The sequence below is a fragment of the Triticum aestivum genome, chromosome 2D (assembly GCF_018294505.1).
Source record: "Triticum aestivum cultivar Chinese Spring chromosome 2D, IWGSC CS RefSeq v2.1, whole genome shotgun sequence".
NCBI lineage: Eukaryota > Viridiplantae > Streptophyta > Magnoliopsida > Poales > Poaceae > Triticum > Triticum aestivum.
The window spans coordinates 318,403,641-318,421,640 of NC_057799.1; the positions used below are offsets into that span (position 1 = coordinate 318,403,641).

Here is an 18,000-nt window from a genome sequence, read left to right on the forward strand (position 1 = left end):
GCGGCATCTAGCTGGCACCCGGACCTGAGTGGCTGAATCGAGACGCTCAGAGACAATGTAGCCAACCTATTTGCTTGGTTGATGGCATCTGAGTGTCATAGCCTCGCCAGTCGCTCCCGAGTGTCACTTGTCTTGCTTGTCAAGATGTGAGCGGGAATTGTTGAATTCCCCGAAAGACAGAGAAGGCAAAAAGCATAGCGGCTCCAACCTCGCACAGGTAAGAGCATTGTGGCAGTTGAGCTACTACTGAGTAAGAGCATTGTGGCGGTTGAGCTACTATCGACTAAGATTATGTGGTATCCACTTCCTCCCAGCCGAGGGGGGGGGGGGGTAGCGGTCCATTCTAGAGCATACCATGAATTCCAGCGGAGTCCTGAGTGGCGGATGTCAGACCAAACGGGGCGGTCCCAACCAACATCATGGAGGAACAACATCACATCTATTTTTGGGACCAAGTATCAGGTCTCGGTGTCTGACACCTCTTGTTAGGGTTTCAACTTGTGCCCCATGGAGGACCGTGATCGCCCTTCATTTAGGCGTGGCCCGAGCGGCCTGGGACCATGGAGGTCAGCTACATGTACCGATGTACTCATGATTGATGGCGCCCGAGTGTTGAAGGTTTTAGTTCTCGCCTAGTGCTCATAGGGGGTTTTCCTCTCGGGTGCCATTGTCACACCAGAGTTTTGCATGATGTCACAAAACACTCCAACGCTTCTATGACACATTAGGGTTCCTGCCGCCCCAACATCTCGAATTGGCCGGGCGGGAGGAACGAAAAGGTGCATCCCTCGCCTCGGTCTTCGAGGTGGGACCGTTAATCCATCGTCTTCCTAACAGTCTTCGAGAGGTCATGCACGTCGTGGGGAGGTAGGCGCTGATGCGTGGCACCCGATAGGACGTGACGTTTGGGGTTTCTCTCCTGCCCCTATGTAAATCGGGGAAGAGTTGGGAAAAGGTGTGTCCTTGTACCCGCAAATTCACCTGCACCAGGGCCCCTCGCAGTGCCGCGCTCCGGCCAAACTCGTCGTGCTCCGGGCTCCCATCATGGTCGTCGTCGCTCGCTTGATCTTCCTATCCGGTGCCCGGCTCTAGGTCTGCGCTGCACCCACCTCTTCTTGACGCCATGGGTTGCCCTCCGGCGTAACAGGTGGTGGGGCGGAGTATTAGGCGGCAATGGCGACAGCGTCGAAGGTGTCCATTGTGACATCAGTGATTATGAAAAAAAGATAATAAGAATAGAAGAAGTGGTAGGATTTAAAAGTCTATTATGCCCTCTGTCCCAAAGGATGGTGTGTATTAGATTTTTATTTACAGCCAAATCTTATAAATTTTGATCAACCTTATAGATTTCTTAGAATACAAAATCAATATTATTAGATTCATTATGAAATATATTTTCATATGATACATACGGAGTATTTGCTATATTGTAGACATGGATAATTTTCTCAATTAATTTGGTTAAAGTTCGTGAGATTGACTTTCAATACACGTCGTTGGCAAGTTTCGCTGCAAACTGAATTGTGTAGAACCAAACAAGCGAACCGATCGTCTTTGCCCTCTGCCGTCTACGCTCTCCTTCCAACCTCCGGTTCTTTCCCCATCTGCCGTCTGAAGTCTCAAGCCGCCCTGTTCCTACTCCGCAGAGACCTCGCCGCCGGCGACTCGGGATCTAACCCCTACACCTACACCACAACGCACTGAAGAACAAGGCGCAGTAACAGCAGAAATGGTGCTGATCCCTCTCATCCGGGATTACATCGACCGCATGCTCCAGGACATCTCCGGCATGAAGGTCCTCATCCTCGACCCCCAAACCGTACGTACGCGGCCCCCGAAACCCTAGCCCTGGCAGGCCTCTACTCCTCCCCATTTTTCTCACCAGATCCGCGGGCTCGTTCCAGGTGGGGATGGTTAGCGTAGTGTACAGCCAGTCGGATCTCCTGCGGAAAGAGGTGTTCCTCGTGGAGACGGTCGACGACGCCTCCAGCTCCAGGGCGTCCATGGCGCACCTAAAGGCAGTCTACTTCCTCCGCCCGTCCTCTGACAACGTCCAGAAGCTTCGCCGCCACCTCTCTGCGCCGCGATTCGCCGAGTGCCACCTCTGTGCGTAATTGATCCCCATTTGCTATATTCAACCCGTGAACTTGCTACATTCCTGTTAGTTCACGTCTTTTCTGTGTGTTTTACTTTGAGAAGATCAGAAGAGTTGATTGCGATGGGGATGCAAACAATTTGGTAGACAACCCCAACAAAAAGAAAACCAGCACATGAAGTTTGGGGCAAGCAAGATACTAAAGCAACTACTCAAGACTACTTGCTCTTTTCTGGAAAATATGTTGCTCACCCTACTGTCTAAGAAGTTCTTAAAGTTATGCGTAACTAGAAATAATAATATTTAAAATCAAATACAATGTAGCAGTGGGTGATAGTGTTGTGCCTTGCAGCGGGGTCTGAAAGAGGGATAAATACTTGGCTTGTCGCAGCAGAGTATTGCTGATTTTGTTCATTTATTATTTGTTTCCTTGCAGTCTTCTCAAATATATTGAAGATTCCACAGATTCAGGTGCTTGCCGATTCTGATGAGCAGGAGGTTGTGCAGCAAATTCAGGTATATGTCGTTTATGATTGTAAATACACATTGTAATGAAGTGTTTGAGAGTTGAAAGGGAGGATGGAGTTAGTATATTAATGCTGTTTTGTTTTGCAGGAGTTCTATGCTGACTTTTGTGCCATTGATCCTTTCCATTTCACTCTGAATATACACAATAACCACATCTACATGCTTCCAACGGTGGTTGATCCTCCTGGTATGCAAAGCTTCTGCGATCGAGCTGTTGACGGCATCGCTTCTGTCTTCCTGGCTCTGAAGCGTCGCCCTGTTATTAGATACCAAAGGACATCAGATGTCGCAAAAAGGATTGCACAAGAAACTTCGGTGGGTCCACTGTCAATATTAAATATTACTACATGGAGACCATGAAAAGAAACATCAATTTAGGATTTCAGTACATGTCAATATTAAATATTACTACATGAAGCATTGTAGAGAAATCTTTTTACATGCTTATCCCAATGATTGAAACTGTTGAAAGATCACTGTCAACTACATAAAGCATTACATTTTTGTTACTCTAGACATCTTCAGGTGTTAAGTCACTAGAAAACAGAAACACTTAACCTTTATACAGTAGTGATGATGCCTCATGCCTACACTGACATGTGGTTCTTTTCGTACTCTCTTGATTATTCTGTTCATATCTGCTTTCTGTGCTGTGATCCACATCACTTATGCCCGTCCGATTGTACTTCCATTGTCTGATCTTGAAGGCACAGTTACATATAGCCTCTTATTCCTCCCAAGCGACATGTTCATCTCTGCACACACTGCAAGCTAGCCCTAGGTGGATTTTTGTGCAGTTCTTACTGAAAGCTTGAATTTCTTTTATACCTTCTCATTATTTATCAATGATCTTAAGTTACACAACGTGACTCTGGGCTTTTATTGTTAGAGCATGTTAGAATGGTTTAGTTATTCTGCACTTTGTCTTCAGTGAGTTGGAGGATTATGATCAATGAAATTTGTATTGATTGTAAGTTTGTCTCAGATAGGTATTCTGCGAGACTGCATAGAATTGTTGAACCAACAATGAGATTACGAAGGGAGTTAGTATGGCTCTGACCTGTTGAATCAACAATGAGATAATGAGAATACAACCAAAAAAGTTGTAGTTAAATTTTATCATGTAAAAGGGTGGAGTGGTACGAGTATAAGGGCAGTAGTTTTCATGTGGCATTTATCTAATTGAGTGCCTCTGGTTGGCACTATGTTACAATCATTGGTCAATTATGCATGTTGTAGAGAATTTTCATGATAAACTTCACATTCTACAAACGGCAGTAGGAAGAAGTGCAATGTATAGAAGTAGAGGAAGATTGAAAATCTTTTCTGTGCCAAAAAATGTACGCAATTCTGTATCATAATTATACCTTACTTCTGTTTTAAGGATTTTGTGATGCCATTGTGACTTCTGTTTGCAATACTTGTTGCTGAAGCACTTACAATTTGGAATGTGCAGAGGTTGATGTATGAGCAGGAAAGTGGCCTGTTTGATTTTAGACGAACTGAAAACTCTTCCTTATTATTGGTGATTGACAGAAGGGATGATCCTGTTACTCCGTTACTTAATCAGTGGACATATCAGGTACTCTAAAAGATTATAATCTGTGGCTGTTTTGAATGTACTTTTCTGTTGATTTGTTTAAAAATTTGAATTCATAGGCAATGGTCCATGAGCTTATTGGAATTGAGAACAACAAAGTTGATCTTAAGGAGTTCGCTAATGTCCCTAAAGATCAGCAGGTTGAGAAGTGTTGAATTTCTTCTTTTCATACTATGTTAAAACACTGTATGAACTTCCTTTAAATATGATTGATGTGAAATATGTTCATATAGGAGGTGGTTCTATCAGCAGTACAAGATGACTTTTTTAGAGTGAACATGTTCGAGAATTTTGGAGACCTTGGTATGAATGTCAAAAGAATGGTAGATGACTTTCAACATCTTTCAAAAAGCAGCCAGAATTTTCAGAGTATAGGTAAGTGATATGGATTTTTGCTTTTGTTGTTTCCTATGAAAGAAATGGATCACGGAGAAATTGTGTCTATTTACCTAGTTTTTTCATTTCATTTGTAATTTCACACCTTATACTTAAATATTGTCTTCTTATCCCCAACTAGTTTGATTTCTTTGAATAATTAATCTTGCTATAATATCCTTTACTATCATATTAGTTATTTGTTATTGTTACTTTTACGGACAAGTGCATCTAATGATTTAAGTGTTGAACTTAATGTGTTCCTGTCCTCTCCTTACTATGTTATGGTGTCAGTTTATATTTTAAAACATGAGTATTTTCATAAAAAAATATCCTCTTTTTAGTAGCTGCAGTTGAATAAAATCTTAGCGCTTGTTGAATAAATGGCCCATAAGCCCATAACTAACAATCCAACATGCTATGAACTTTTTTGGGGGGTGGGTAGTGGAATGCAAATACCTGTAATAGGCTGTGGGTCATAAAAGGGGACCAGGAAGAAGATATCTGTCATGTGGGGCCGCACATATGTGCGCTGCTGCAAGGTGCCTGGAGGGCAGCCACCCTGATCTCCACCCTATGGGATCTGTTCGCATTAAGCTAGGTCAGGAGAAGCACCTTACTAGTTGTTAGTTCTTACCATATGGGGAGAAAGCACCTGATTAGTAACTAGTAGTCCGTGTCAGTTTAGGCTATGTTTCTATTATGCAATGCATCCCTTATATATAAAGTGGCGTAGGCTGTAGCTTAAGGAAGATTAGGCTCCATGTACAGCAGCAACCCAGGTTGCCAGAGTATGCCACCACAGCCGTCCAGAAGCCCAAGTAACCTCGCCCTCGCCCTGAAATCCAGCACGAGTACTACTCCCTCCGTTTTTATTTACTCTGCATATTAGAGTTGACTAAAGTCAAACTTCGTAAAGTTTGACCAAGTTTATAGAAAACAATATAGACATTTACCATAACAAATCTATATGATGTGAAAGTACATTCAATAATAAATCTAATGTTGTTGATTTGTTATTGTATATGTTAATATTTTTGTTTATAAACTTCGTCAAAGTTTATAAAGCTTGACTTTGACCAAAGCTAATACGCGGACTAAATAAAAACAGAGGGAGTACCTTCGAAATCTTGGATGTGACAATATATCTCTAGTTCTTGAACATTATGTCAATGCCAGTTTGTACAATACAGTTTGTTGGTTTATAGTCTGAAATACATATGTGTTTTGTGCTTTGTTTTAAACTCTGAATGCCTGATATGCTAATGATTGTAGATGATATGGCAAAATTTGTGAGCAACTATCCTGAATACCGAAAGACACATGGAAATGTGACAAAGCATGTTGCTTTGGTGAGCGAGATGAGCAGAATGGTGGAGGAAAGGAAGCTTATGCAAGTTTCACAGACGGAACAAGAGCTAGCATGTGCAAGTGGACAAGCAGCAGCCTTCGAGGTATTCATTTGATGCCCGGAAACTATTTCATGCCTTTCAGGGTAACTTGGTCTTGGTATAGCTTTCGTTTTGAACCCATTCTACTATTGTTGTTGCTTTGACCACTGTCATTAGCCATGTAAGTCGAATTGTGCCTCCCCTTAGAAGCAGCTTAAGGAGTTGATTTTTCTTTAGAAGAAAATTTGCATTTCTATTGCTTTGACAACTGCTATCAGCTAGTGTTCAAACTATACCTATTCTTGGAACTGCTGACCTATCTGTTGACTTGCTCATTAAGATAGAAATACATTATGTATGACAAGGCTCATTTGTCTGATCAGTTTGATGCTAGTTGAATTAATGTGTGCAGGGTTTTACTCCACGGAGAAACTGACCAGTTGATTTTTTTTGCCAATCATTGACCAGTTGCTTTTTTGCAGGCTGTTACTTCCTTACTTAACAATGAAAGTGTATCTGATATTGATCGTTTGCGACTTGTAATGCTCTATGCTTTGCGGTATGAGAAAGAGAGTCCAGTTCAGCTGATGCAGCTTTTCAACAAATTGGCTTCTCGCTCTGCTAAATACAAGTCGGGGGTATGTGAACTGTACTAGTTCTTGTGGTAGAACATTTCTCCTTGTTTTCTTCTATTGCACATGTTGCTTTATTTCTTTTTCAGTTAATGGTCTTTCTAGTTCTTCAATGGAAGCTAGTCTTTATTTGTACTGTTTAAAGCGTAATGAATTGCAGTTTAATACATCTGAAGCATTTCTTCTATTTCTTGTTAACTAACCGTCCCATAATATAAGATGTTATTACAATCGATATCGGTTGTAATTGTTAGGAATAAGCAACTTGTATTCCCATGAGGCCATAGGCCGATATATATACATGTACAGGTGTGGTACATATGCAGGAAACCCCTTATACTACGGGATAAATACAAAGGGGTATACATGACTTATATTATAACTCTAACACCCCCCCTCAAACTCATGGTGGAGGAACAACACTGAGTTTGGAGAGATAAAAGCCATGTTGTGCTCTAGTCTGGGCCTTCGTCAGGAAATCCGCCAACTGTAACTCGGAAGGCACATACTGAAGAGCAACAACCTGATCCTGCACAGCAGCGCGCACATAGAAAGCATCAACACCAATATGCTTGGTGAGCTCATGCTTCACAGGATCGCGCGCAATGCTAATAGCACCTGTACTGTCAGATAAGAGCATAGTCGGTGTAGTGACAGAAACACCAAAGTCCTGAAGTAACCACCGTAACCAAGTCACCTCTGCCGTCAAAAGAGCCATAGCTCGCAACTCAGCCTCTGCACTCGAACGGGAAACTGCAATCTGTTTCTTCGTCTTCTAGGCAATGAGAGAACCGCCAAGAAAAACACAGTAAGCAGAAAGCGAACGGCGATCAGAAGGATCACTAGCCCACGTAGCATCCACATAGGCCTGAAGCTGTAAAGAACTGGAGCTAGGAAAGAAGAGACGGTGAGAGATCGTGCCCCGAAGATATCGGAGAACACGAAGGAGATGACTGTAATGAACCGATGTGGGAGCAGAAACAAACTGACTCAGAATATGAACCGGATAAGAGATGTCCGGACGAGTGACAGCTAGATAGACAAGACTGCCAACGAGATGACGATAACGCGTCGGGTCAGGGAGAGGATCACCATCAGTAGCACGGAGGTGAACATTGAGCTCCATAGGAGTCTCAACAGTGCGCTCGTCAGAAAGAGCAGCACGAGCAAGAAGATCCTGGATATACTTTTCCTGGGATATAAAAAAGCCATCAGAGGTAGAAGAGACTTCAATCCCAAGAAAATAGCGAAGAGGTCCAAGATCAGACATAAGAAACTGCTCACTAAGACGGGCCTTTACAAAGGCAATATACTCGGGGTCATCCCTAGTGATGACCATATCATCAACATAGAGAAGAAGAAGAGTCCGGCCACGAGGAGAAAGGTGAATAAACAATGCGGGATCATGAGCACTTGCTGAAAAACCAGCAGTAGTGACCACAGAAGCAAAACGCTCAAACCAGGCGCGAGGGGCTTGCTTAAGGCCATAGAGAGAGCGACGAAGACGACACACCATGCCATCAGGAACAGAATACCCAGGTGGTGGCTGCATGTACACCTCCTCACGCAGCTCACCATTAAGAAAGGCATTCTTAACATCAAGCTGAGATATAGACCAGTGGCGTGCAGAGGCAACGACAAGAAGTGTACGAATAGTGGTCATATGGGCCACAGGAGCAAAAGTCTCGTCATAATCACGACCATGCTCCTGCTGAAAACCACGAGCCACGAGACGAGCTTTGTGACGCTCAAGAGAACCATCGGAGCTAGTCTTAACCTTGTAGACCCACTTACAAGTGATGGGACGGACTCCGGGAGGAAGAGAAACAAGATCCCAGGTACAAGTGCGTTCAAGAGCAGCAATCTCCTCTGCCATCGCAAACTGCCATTCAGGATGAACAACAGCCTGACGGTAAGAAGTCGGCTCAAGAACAGCAGCACCAGCGGTGGGAAATCCAAAGCGATCAATAGGCGGACGAGGACGAGAACGCAAGCCATAAGTAGGCTGAGAGGAAGAGGACGACTCATCCAAGGAAGCATCCACAGGCCGTGAACGACGAGTGTAATGCTGAGGAAGAGATGGAACAAGAGAAGGAGGAATCGCCAAGGTAGAATCAGGGGGAGGCGACGAAGAAGTCACCGGAGATGAAGGTGTAGAATCCGGTGACATGCTAGGTGAGGAGACCGGGGAAGATGGTGGCGGTGAATCGACAAGGGGTGGAGAAGCAGAGGGAGTGGGACGAATAGGCACAGGCGCAACAGGAGTGATAGGGGAGTCAGGAAAAGTGAGAAAAGAGATATCCTCCACGGAAAAGACCGAGGAAGATGGGCGTGGGTAAAAAGGACGAGACTCATCAAAAGTCACATCTCGAGAGATACGCATCCGACGACCGACAGGATCCCAACAACGATAGCCCTTATGCTCATCACTGTAGCCTAAGAAGACACACTCAACAGACTGAGCGGTCAGTTTGGTGCGTTCGCGAGGGGCAAGAAGAACATAGCAAACACAACCAAACAAGCGAAGCATCGAATAATCGGGAGAGCGATCAAACAGACGCTCAAAAGGAACACCACCCTGCAAAGCAGCAGATGGCTGAAGGTTGATGAGATAGACAGAAGTGGAGATAGCCTCGGCCCAAAAATGAGGCGGAAGAGAGGCGGCGATCATCATAGCACGAGCCGTCTCAAGAAGGTGACGATGCTTGCGCTCAGACACACCATTCTGAGCATGAGCACCAGGACAAGAGAACTGGGCAAGAGTACCCTGCTCAGCAAGGACACCACGCAACATCTTAGAGATATACTCACCAGCGGAGTCAGCACGAAAAACACGAATGGGTGAAGAGAACTGAGTATGAACCATGGCAGCAAAACGCTTATAAATAGACAACACCTCACTACGTGAAGTCATGAAATAAAGCCATGTGTAACGAGAAAAATCATCGATGAAAATAATATAGTATTTATGACCACCTTTCGAAGGGAAAGGAGCCGGACCCCATACATCAGAATGGACTAAATCGAAAGGACGCTGAGACACTGACTCACTATGAGAATATGGTAGCTGAATCTGCTTGCCAAGACGACAACCCTGACACTCTAAAGAGACATCTCCTGAGACAGACCCCAGAAGACCTCGACGAACTAAAGACGATAATCGAGAACCACACAGATGACCAAGTCGATGATGCCATTGCTTGAAGGAACCAGTAACAGAAGCGACAGCAGCGGAGGAACTGGCGATGGTGGTGGCAGCGGAAGGAACATGAAGCCAGTCCAACTCCCAGAGACCCTGAGAATCACGGCGGCGAGGGCCAGCCCCAACCAGAGTGTGCGTGCGACGATCCTGAACAGAACAAGAGTCAACATCAAGGATGACACGACAACCAGAATCAGTAAGTTGACCGGCAGAAAACAGATTCATGGTAAGTCGAGGAACATGAGCAACATCAGGAACAGAATAAGAAGGAGTAGAAAGATGGCCTCTACTAGCAACAGAAAGTGGAGTACCATCAGCAGTGAAGACATGAACAGGAGAATCCAGCGAGCGAAGAGAAGACAAAGCGGAAGAATGAGAAGACATATGAAAAGAAGCTCCAGAATCCAGAACCCATGGGGATGTACCTGACTGTGTAGAGGGCGGGTGCTCAGTGCGGGAATCATCAGTCACAGAACCAGCAGTACCCGTCGAGGAAGAACCTGAAGCCGCGAGCAGACGCTTAAGTCTCAGAATATCCTGCTCGGTCAAAGCAATGGCTGAAGCTGGCGAGGGAGATGACGAAGTCCCTGAGGAGGATGATCGCGCCTTGCGCAGGTGTTTCCGCTTTGTGTAGCACTGGGACTCAATATGACCATCATTGTTGCAGTAATCACAATGTGAACGGGGCCGACCTGAGCCGCCAGAAGGAGTGGGCAAGAGCGGCGGAGCACTCGAGCGAGAATGGGGCGGTGCAGCAGGTGGAGTGGAAGAAGCCCGAGTAGCGAGCACCGAGGGAACCTCCAGCAAACCAGCACCGCGTAGGCGAGTCTCCTCAGCACGAATCTCCGAAAGCGCCTCCATGAGAGAAATACGACCACGAGCAAGTACGGAGCCGAGACAGGAACTCGTAGACGCGATGAAACTCCAAATCGGCCTGGACAGCCTGGCAGCAGGGGCAAGTACGACAACCAGCACTGCGGAGAGAATCAAGCTGGCGCCAGATAGTAGAACTCTGTGCATAAAAGTCATCAACAGTAGAGTCACCCTGCTGAAGAGCATGCTCCTGACGAACCACAGACAGGTATAAGGCATCACCAGAGGGCTCATAGCGCTGACGAAGACAGGTCCACATCTGGAAGACAGTAGGAAGACCCAGAAACTCAGAAGCAAACTGAGGCAGAACACTAGCAGTGAGAACAGCGGCAGCACGAGCATCATCATCAAGCCACTGGGTGTAAACAGACAAAGCACCATGATACGTCTGAAGAGCCTCCTCATAAGCCAGAGCCCTCTCATCATAGGCACGATCAGCAGCCTCATCAGCAACCTTAGCCGCATCCTTGGCGGCCTGATTAGCATCCGGAGGAAGAACCAGTGGAGTCGGCGGAGTAGGGGCCACCGGAGGAACCGGACGTGGCGGACAGCAGACCTCGCCAGAAAGAACACCCCAGAGACGGATGCCACGCATGTGAATGCGCATGAAGCCAGCGAACTCGGTGTAGTTAGTACCGTCGAAGATCACCGGACAGCGAGGGACAGCGACATAGCCTGATGCAGCAGACCTTTTTTTTTTTTTTTTAGGAATAAGATCGAAATCAGCAGAGGCCGAGCGGCAGGGGATCTCGATCGGAGCAGGCTAGGCGGGGGCAGACGGGCGGAGGACCGCGAGTCCTGGCGGGAACGGGCGGGCGAAGGCGGCGCCGGAGAGCTGGAGCGGCGGGAGCAACCGCACCTGGCGGGTGGGCGCGGGGCCGAGCACTGGCGGCCGCGGGAGGAGCGGACCAGCACGGGCGGGCGCGGGCCGAGCACGGGCGGCCGCGGGAGGAGCGGACGAGCACGGGCGGCCGCGGGGCCGAGCACGGACGGCCGCGGGAGGAGCGGACGAGCACGGGGAGAGCTGCAGCGGCGGCCGACTTCGAGCGGGAGAGAGCTTCGAGCGGGAGCAGCCACGGTCGACTCGAGCGGGACGGATCAATAGCACGAGTTGCGGCGTGCAAAAAATTGACCTAGCTCTAATACCATGTTAGGAATAAGCAACTTGTATTCCCATGAGGCCATAGGCCGATATATATACATGTACAGGTGTGGTACATATGCAGGAAACCCCTTATACTACGGGATAAATACAAAGGGGTATACATGACTTATATTATAACTCTAACAGTAATAACATCTTATAGTATGGGACGGAGGGAGTACCTTCTTGCTGGCCAATGGACTGAAAGTGCTGATCCATTGTTTGCTCTGGCTACAGCCAATATGATATTGATTGTTTTCTGAATTCTAAATACCAAAGTTGAAGCAGCACAAGGTTGTGGAGGAGCAACTCCACCTTGCTGGTACAAAGTGTTGAAGGAACTACTTCAGCGTGATGTGCTCGATATCACTCTAGGGGCGATAGGCCGATATGGCTGCATGAGTGCAATACTAAAACTCCTAGAATACAAGATCTAAGATCTTAAGATAAGAACATGAAGTTCTTTTAAGTGTAACTGGTACGTAGTTTGAGTTCTATACCTAGAGGAGGTGAGGGCTTCTATGTGGCTTTGTGAAGCCTGACTCTAGAAAATATCACTTAAAGGTCAAGACATCTCAGCGTCTACTCATAGATAGAAGACTCTACTCGAAGGGAGTATTACTTAAAGGTTAAGAAAACAAATACAACAACATATGACTGAAGGACCAACTTATCTAGAATGGAGTAGAAATATGTAGAAGTCAATTCGATTTCTGTTTTTTTTTCTCTACTGTTCCTTACAATTATCCCATAGTTCTTTGGAACTTGGCCTTGAGTTATCTTCATAGAGTGCTTGTTCTGGATGGTAGAGAGTCGAGTCTGCAACATTGAATGTGTTGGATATACCCATCTTGCTTGGAAGATATATCACATAAGCATTATCATTTATCCTCTTTAAAATAAGGAATGGGCCATGCTTTCTTTGTCCAAGTTTCCTATTGAACACCTAAAGGTAGCCTTTCTTTTCTGAGATGTACTATCATCTTATCACCTTCATAGGAGGAGGATTTCATCCTCCTTTTGCAACCAGATAACCGTTTGTACTTCTGATTTTGTGCTTCCAGAACACTGCAATTTCTTTGAATAATCCATTGTAGTTATCAGCAAAGTACAATGCTGATTTTGAGTCCCCCTTGATGGTAGCTTCACCAGTTCCACCACATGTGTTGGAACTTTAAAGAGAAAATAACTCCTGGTTGGAGTTATTGGAGAACTCAGCAAAAGATAAAGCAAAATCCCATTGTTCCTTTCTTTCCGCACATATGCAACAGACCAGATTACCCCAAAACTTCTGCACCATTTCTGTTTGTGGATGTACAGTACTAGAAGATTTTAATTCAGTGTTGAATTGCGTCCACCAAGTGAGCTAAATGCAGCAAGAAACTTTCTATCATGATCTGAGATGATTGACCTTGGAAAACCATGAAGTCTGAACAGTGAACACTTCATGGAAGAGTAGTTTTGTCACATGATGAGCATCTGTTGTCTTGCGGCATGGAATTAAATGAACCATTTTAGAGATCTGTTGGCCACCACAAACAGATCAATCCCTCGTCCTGTTCTTGGCAAGCCCAAGACGAAGTCCATGCTCCATAGAGATGTCCTCCCATGGAGCAACAGGAACATGCAAAGGCATTTATAACCACGTGTTTTGGACCTAGCCTTTGCAAGTTTCACATCTGGGGCACCTTTGGACAAACTCTCCAGCATCTCCTTTTAGTTGTGACCAAAAGTAACGATCCTCCAGGTTAGCTAATAGTATTGTCGCGCCTAACATGGCCACTAAGATAACTTAAATGGAGCTTTCTGATCAGCTTGTCACATAGGGTGTGTTTGGTAGCTGTTCTCATCCTAGCATGGCTGTTCCCCTTTGGGACATGCTGAGTACATGCAACTGCTGATGTTTGGTAGCTCTGTATGTGCTGAGACATGCTGAGTTGAGACTTTGTTTGGTAGCCTGCATCTGGTTAGACATGCTGGGCTGAGACTCTGTTTGGTGGCCTGTATCTGAGGTAGATGTGGTTACCTCCTCTTAAGGTTGTAAGGATACCACAATAGTTACAAACACATGATAAAGAAAAATTGTGTGCACAATTAAATTGAGTTTTTGGCGCCAATACAACATTCAACCAATATTTCAACTATATGTAAATATGAAAAAAAAACATATTCAACACTGAACTAATAATAGGCATTACAAAAAGGATAGAATAACACAACATAGGATCAATTGTATTAGCACATCTGAAAATAAGTTTGCATGTCTGAAATTTATCAAATCTCTGAAATTTATACATATACATACTACTTTACTAGACAGTGCTCTATCTCTGAAATTAGCACATCTATGAAACTAGTGTAATAGTGCCATGGTGTCCTACGACTTTGTACAAAATTGTGCTCTGCACAATGGCCGGAAGTTCGAGCGTACGCACACAGCAAGCACAGACGGCTGGATCCATGCACGTACGGCACCGGCGAGCTTGGACGGCTGCGAGCAGACAAGGCGTCGACCTAGGGCAGCGGTGACCTTGGACGGAGGCAGCGACCAGGGGCGGTGAGGGAGAGCTTGGATGGGGGCGGCGGCGATGGTCACGGGGTGGCAACCAGGGATCCGGCGACTGCGCTTTGGTTCGCCATTGTTGCCAGAGAGGGAGAGAGAGAGTCGAAAGAGTGGCGGTGGTCATGGGGGGATTTTCCGTTTCGGGAGGTAACCGTAGCTCATGGTGGGTCGTGAGGAGATTTTTACGGAGCCCTGAGCGAGCATGGCTGAGTAGCGAACGTCCATCTAGGTGTTCGCAAGTGAGCATGGCTGAGGGCCCTTTTTAGCATGAGTTGAACTTAGCTGAGTGCTCATAAACCCTACCAAACAGTGAAAAGTAGGCTGGATAGGGAACTTTTAAGCCCATGCACCATCCATGCATCCTACCAAACACACCAATAGTGAACTTCTTGGGATGCACAGAAGATTATTCTTGAAGAGATAGTCATCTTGCACCAAATAATTTTCACCTGATGGCTGGCCCCTAATGTGCTTTACCCAAACATGGCCAAAGTCTTCGGTGGAGGTCCAGGTCGGAGCAGAGAAGGGTGGCGATGGAGGGTGCGAGGGGAGCTGGTGGGAGGGGTGGCCATGGAGGCGTTAGCAGCTGCTGAAGGGGCGACACTGGTGGAGCCTCTCGCGTGTGGCTAGATAAGGCCTAACATGGACAGAATATTCAAACTGCAAAATCCGAGGCTTGATGTCTTGAACCCAAGACCTCTTAGCTCTGAGACCATATTATCATGCACCGAGTAGAACCAAAAGTCCGAACTGATGGAGAAGGTTGGGCAATCCACATATATACTTAAAACAGTTTTAGCGATAAGTTCTTATATTTTATATCTTCATTTCACCATATGAACTCCATTATACAGCAGATCTCTAGAATCGATGGTACACATGGTTCTTCAGATTCTAGGAAATATAATTTCTGTAAATCAGACTATGCAATATTCCTTGAAGTGAATTAAACATGATGTTAATTGGGCTTGAATACTATAAATTACCTTTGTACTCATGTTTAATGAACATAGTTAATGGGATCTTCCTCAGTTATTTGTTTTGTTATTTATACTACAGGCAAAAGATGGAAGTAGTCAGTTGTACTCCCTCCATCCCAAAATTCTTGTCTTAGATTTGTCTAGATACGGATGTATCTAATACTAAAACGTGACTTGATACATCCGTATTTAGACAAATCTAAGACAAGAATTTTGGGATGGAGGGAGTATTTTATTGGAGGTTTGGGTAAGTCTAATCTGTGTCACTACTTCTCTATGCAGCTTGTTCAATTCCTGCTTAAGCAGGCTGGTGTTGACAAAAGAACAGGCGACTTGTACGGGAACCGTGACCTATTAAATATTGCTCGCAACATGGCTCGTGGACTTAAGGTCGACACAAAAGTTTGTCCCCACAGTATGTTACATTTGCGTAGCTTGTTCCTTATGCGGTTATTGGTTGCAGGGCGTTGAGAACGTATACACCCAACACCAGCCTCTGATCTTCCAAACAATGGAAGGAATTGTCAAGGGGCGATTACGGGATGCTGACTATCCACTTGTTGGCAACCATTTCCAGCAGGGCAGGTTGGTAACATGTGCCGTGTTAAGTGTCTGTGAAACTACTTTCTGTAATTCACTAACTTGGTTTATTAATGGACATGTACAGTCCGTCCTTGAGCACATCCTACAAAATAAAGCTCAATCATTGATAGGGTACACTTCAGCTTTTGTTTAGTTTTCAAAATGCAACGGGCTAATTTATAGAAGTGATGGCACCCCACAGGCCTCAAGATGTTGTGATATTCATCGTTGGTGGGACAACTTATGAGGAAGCAAGATCAGTAGCCCTTTATAATGCAGCAAATCCTGGAGTTCGTTTCTTCCTTGGAGGTTCAGTGGTTCTAAATTCGAAGAGGTATGCACTGTTAACCATCAGTCTCCTTGCAATTCTTCATAGTGTGATAACCATATTTGGTGTTAGATATTTCCTTATTTTATTTTTACTTGGAGCGGAATATTTGGATTACAATTTTTGTAGTTGGTTTCCATAAAATTAGATTTAGATGAGAGGGGTCATGACTTGATGGTGTTACCGATGACTTTGCAGATTTCTTGAAAACCTGGGGGAGGCACAAAGAATATCGAAGTCTAGCACTCTATTATGAGCATGCTGTTGTCCCTTCCTGCTCGAGGCTTGCGAGAATGTGATAATTGATAGTTTCACTGCATATATTCAGAGAGAATGCAATTTGTGGTAATCTTTGTAATGTATAGCTTTAGCTGTTAGTGCAATACCACAGCGTATCTATAGAGGGCTCAGCTTCTGTACATTTCACATTTGTTGTGATAATTTTTTACTATCCAGTTCCAGTCCAGTTGACACGATCAAGAAGTGGACTATACCGAAATCTTTTCTTGTCTATTCTGATGGAGCACCACACTGTTGTTGGGGATCCTGGAGATAAGTGTGTTTAATCCCCTAAATTATTAGGTTTGGGACACATTCCCCCCTAACCCTTCTTTTAGGGGAGATACACATCAGGTTGAATTATTATGTTCAGTTTGGGCTTGACCATCTGTCTGGCAACGTCGTGTGCTCCGTGGTTGTGTTGTGTTAGAGCATCTCCAGTCGTTCGGTGCCCCCCGGGACTGAAATATTGCCTTTTGGGGGCAAGCAGACGCTTTTTTCACCGTGGAGGTGGTCGGGTTCCCCACCGCCACTTCAAGTTGGCCTCAGACGCCGTTTTTTGAAATACAAGTTTGGCTAAATTTTGAAGAAAATGACATGAATTTGGACCTAAAGTCAATTTGGAAATAAAGTCAGACGGTTTTCATTCATATTTGTACAAATTTAAAGACATAATTAAAAAATAAAAAAACTACGCCGCCCTGTCGTCCTGCACGCCGCCGTCCTTGCTGCAGCCTTGTCCTGGGTTGCCGTTGTGAACGGGGTTGGTCGGCGCCGACGACTCTTCCTCGCCGCTGTTGAGGAGATGACGCCGCCCTCCTCACGGCCGAGGTGCCGAGCGGCGATCTCCTCCAGGGCGTGGCGTTGGCGCTCCACCGCCCCCGCACGTAGTCGTCTCGTGCCCATTTTAGGCCGGTTTCGAGGTCAGCGGCCATGTCGACGTGCTCCTGCTTGATGACGACGGGCAGCGTCGCCGACTCCTTCGGCCTGACCAGACGAAGATGGCCGCGGGATGGAGGGGAAGGTTGGCGGTGGCCCTCGTTTATGACGAGGCTGCCGCCGCGGCGGCGTCTCCTGGGGCTCGGCCTTGACGGCGGCGAGCGGCGTCGTTGTGCCAGAGGAGTGGGAGCTGGAGGAAGAGGAGGACGCCCCCGCCATGCGCCTCGGCAGCCATGAGCTACCGCTCCGGCGCGAGAAAGAGGGCGCCGGGTACTCTAGCGCCGGCGCGTTGCCGCCATCGATGTGCTTGAGGACGGCATGGAGCGTGCGCTCGGGGACGCCCCACCATTAACGGCTGCCGTCAGAGTTGTGGCGCCCCCCTTGGCGCCGGAGTGCCGTTCGTGGACACGAGCTGGTCGGCATGGCGGCGCTGGAAGTACGCCGTCCACAGAACATGGTTGTCGGGGGCGTACTTCGGCTGCTGTCGCG

General features: G+C 46.1%; 1 protein-coding gene across 2 annotated transcripts; it reads left to right on the forward strand.

Moving 5' to 3' along the window:
• Nucleotides 1-1,530: 1,530 nt before the first annotated feature.
• On the forward strand, nucleotides 1,531-16,773 carry LOC123052920 (vacuolar protein sorting-associated protein 45 homolog). 2 transcript variants are annotated; one of them, XM_044476288.1, is made up of 13 exons: nucleotides 1,531-1,795; nucleotides 1,905-2,106; nucleotides 2,532-2,611; nucleotides 2,711-2,938; nucleotides 4,080-4,205; nucleotides 4,283-4,363; nucleotides 4,457-4,598; nucleotides 5,874-6,052; nucleotides 6,472-6,627; nucleotides 15,666-15,773; nucleotides 15,847-15,968; nucleotides 16,168-16,299; nucleotides 16,492-16,773. In XM_044476288.1, the coding sequence occupies exons 1-13, from the start codon at nucleotides 1,730-1,732 to the stop codon at nucleotides 16,547-16,549; spliced, it is 1,680 nt and encodes a 559-aa protein (XP_044332223.1). In that variant the 5' UTR covers nucleotides 1,531-1,729; the 3' UTR covers nucleotides 16,550-16,773. The 2 variants fall into 2 exon arrangements, with proteins under 2 accessions (XP_044332223.1, XP_044332222.1); XM_044476287.1 differs by having other exon boundaries at nucleotides 1,532-1,819.
• The last annotated feature ends 1,227 nt before the right edge of the window (nucleotides 16,774-18,000 follow it).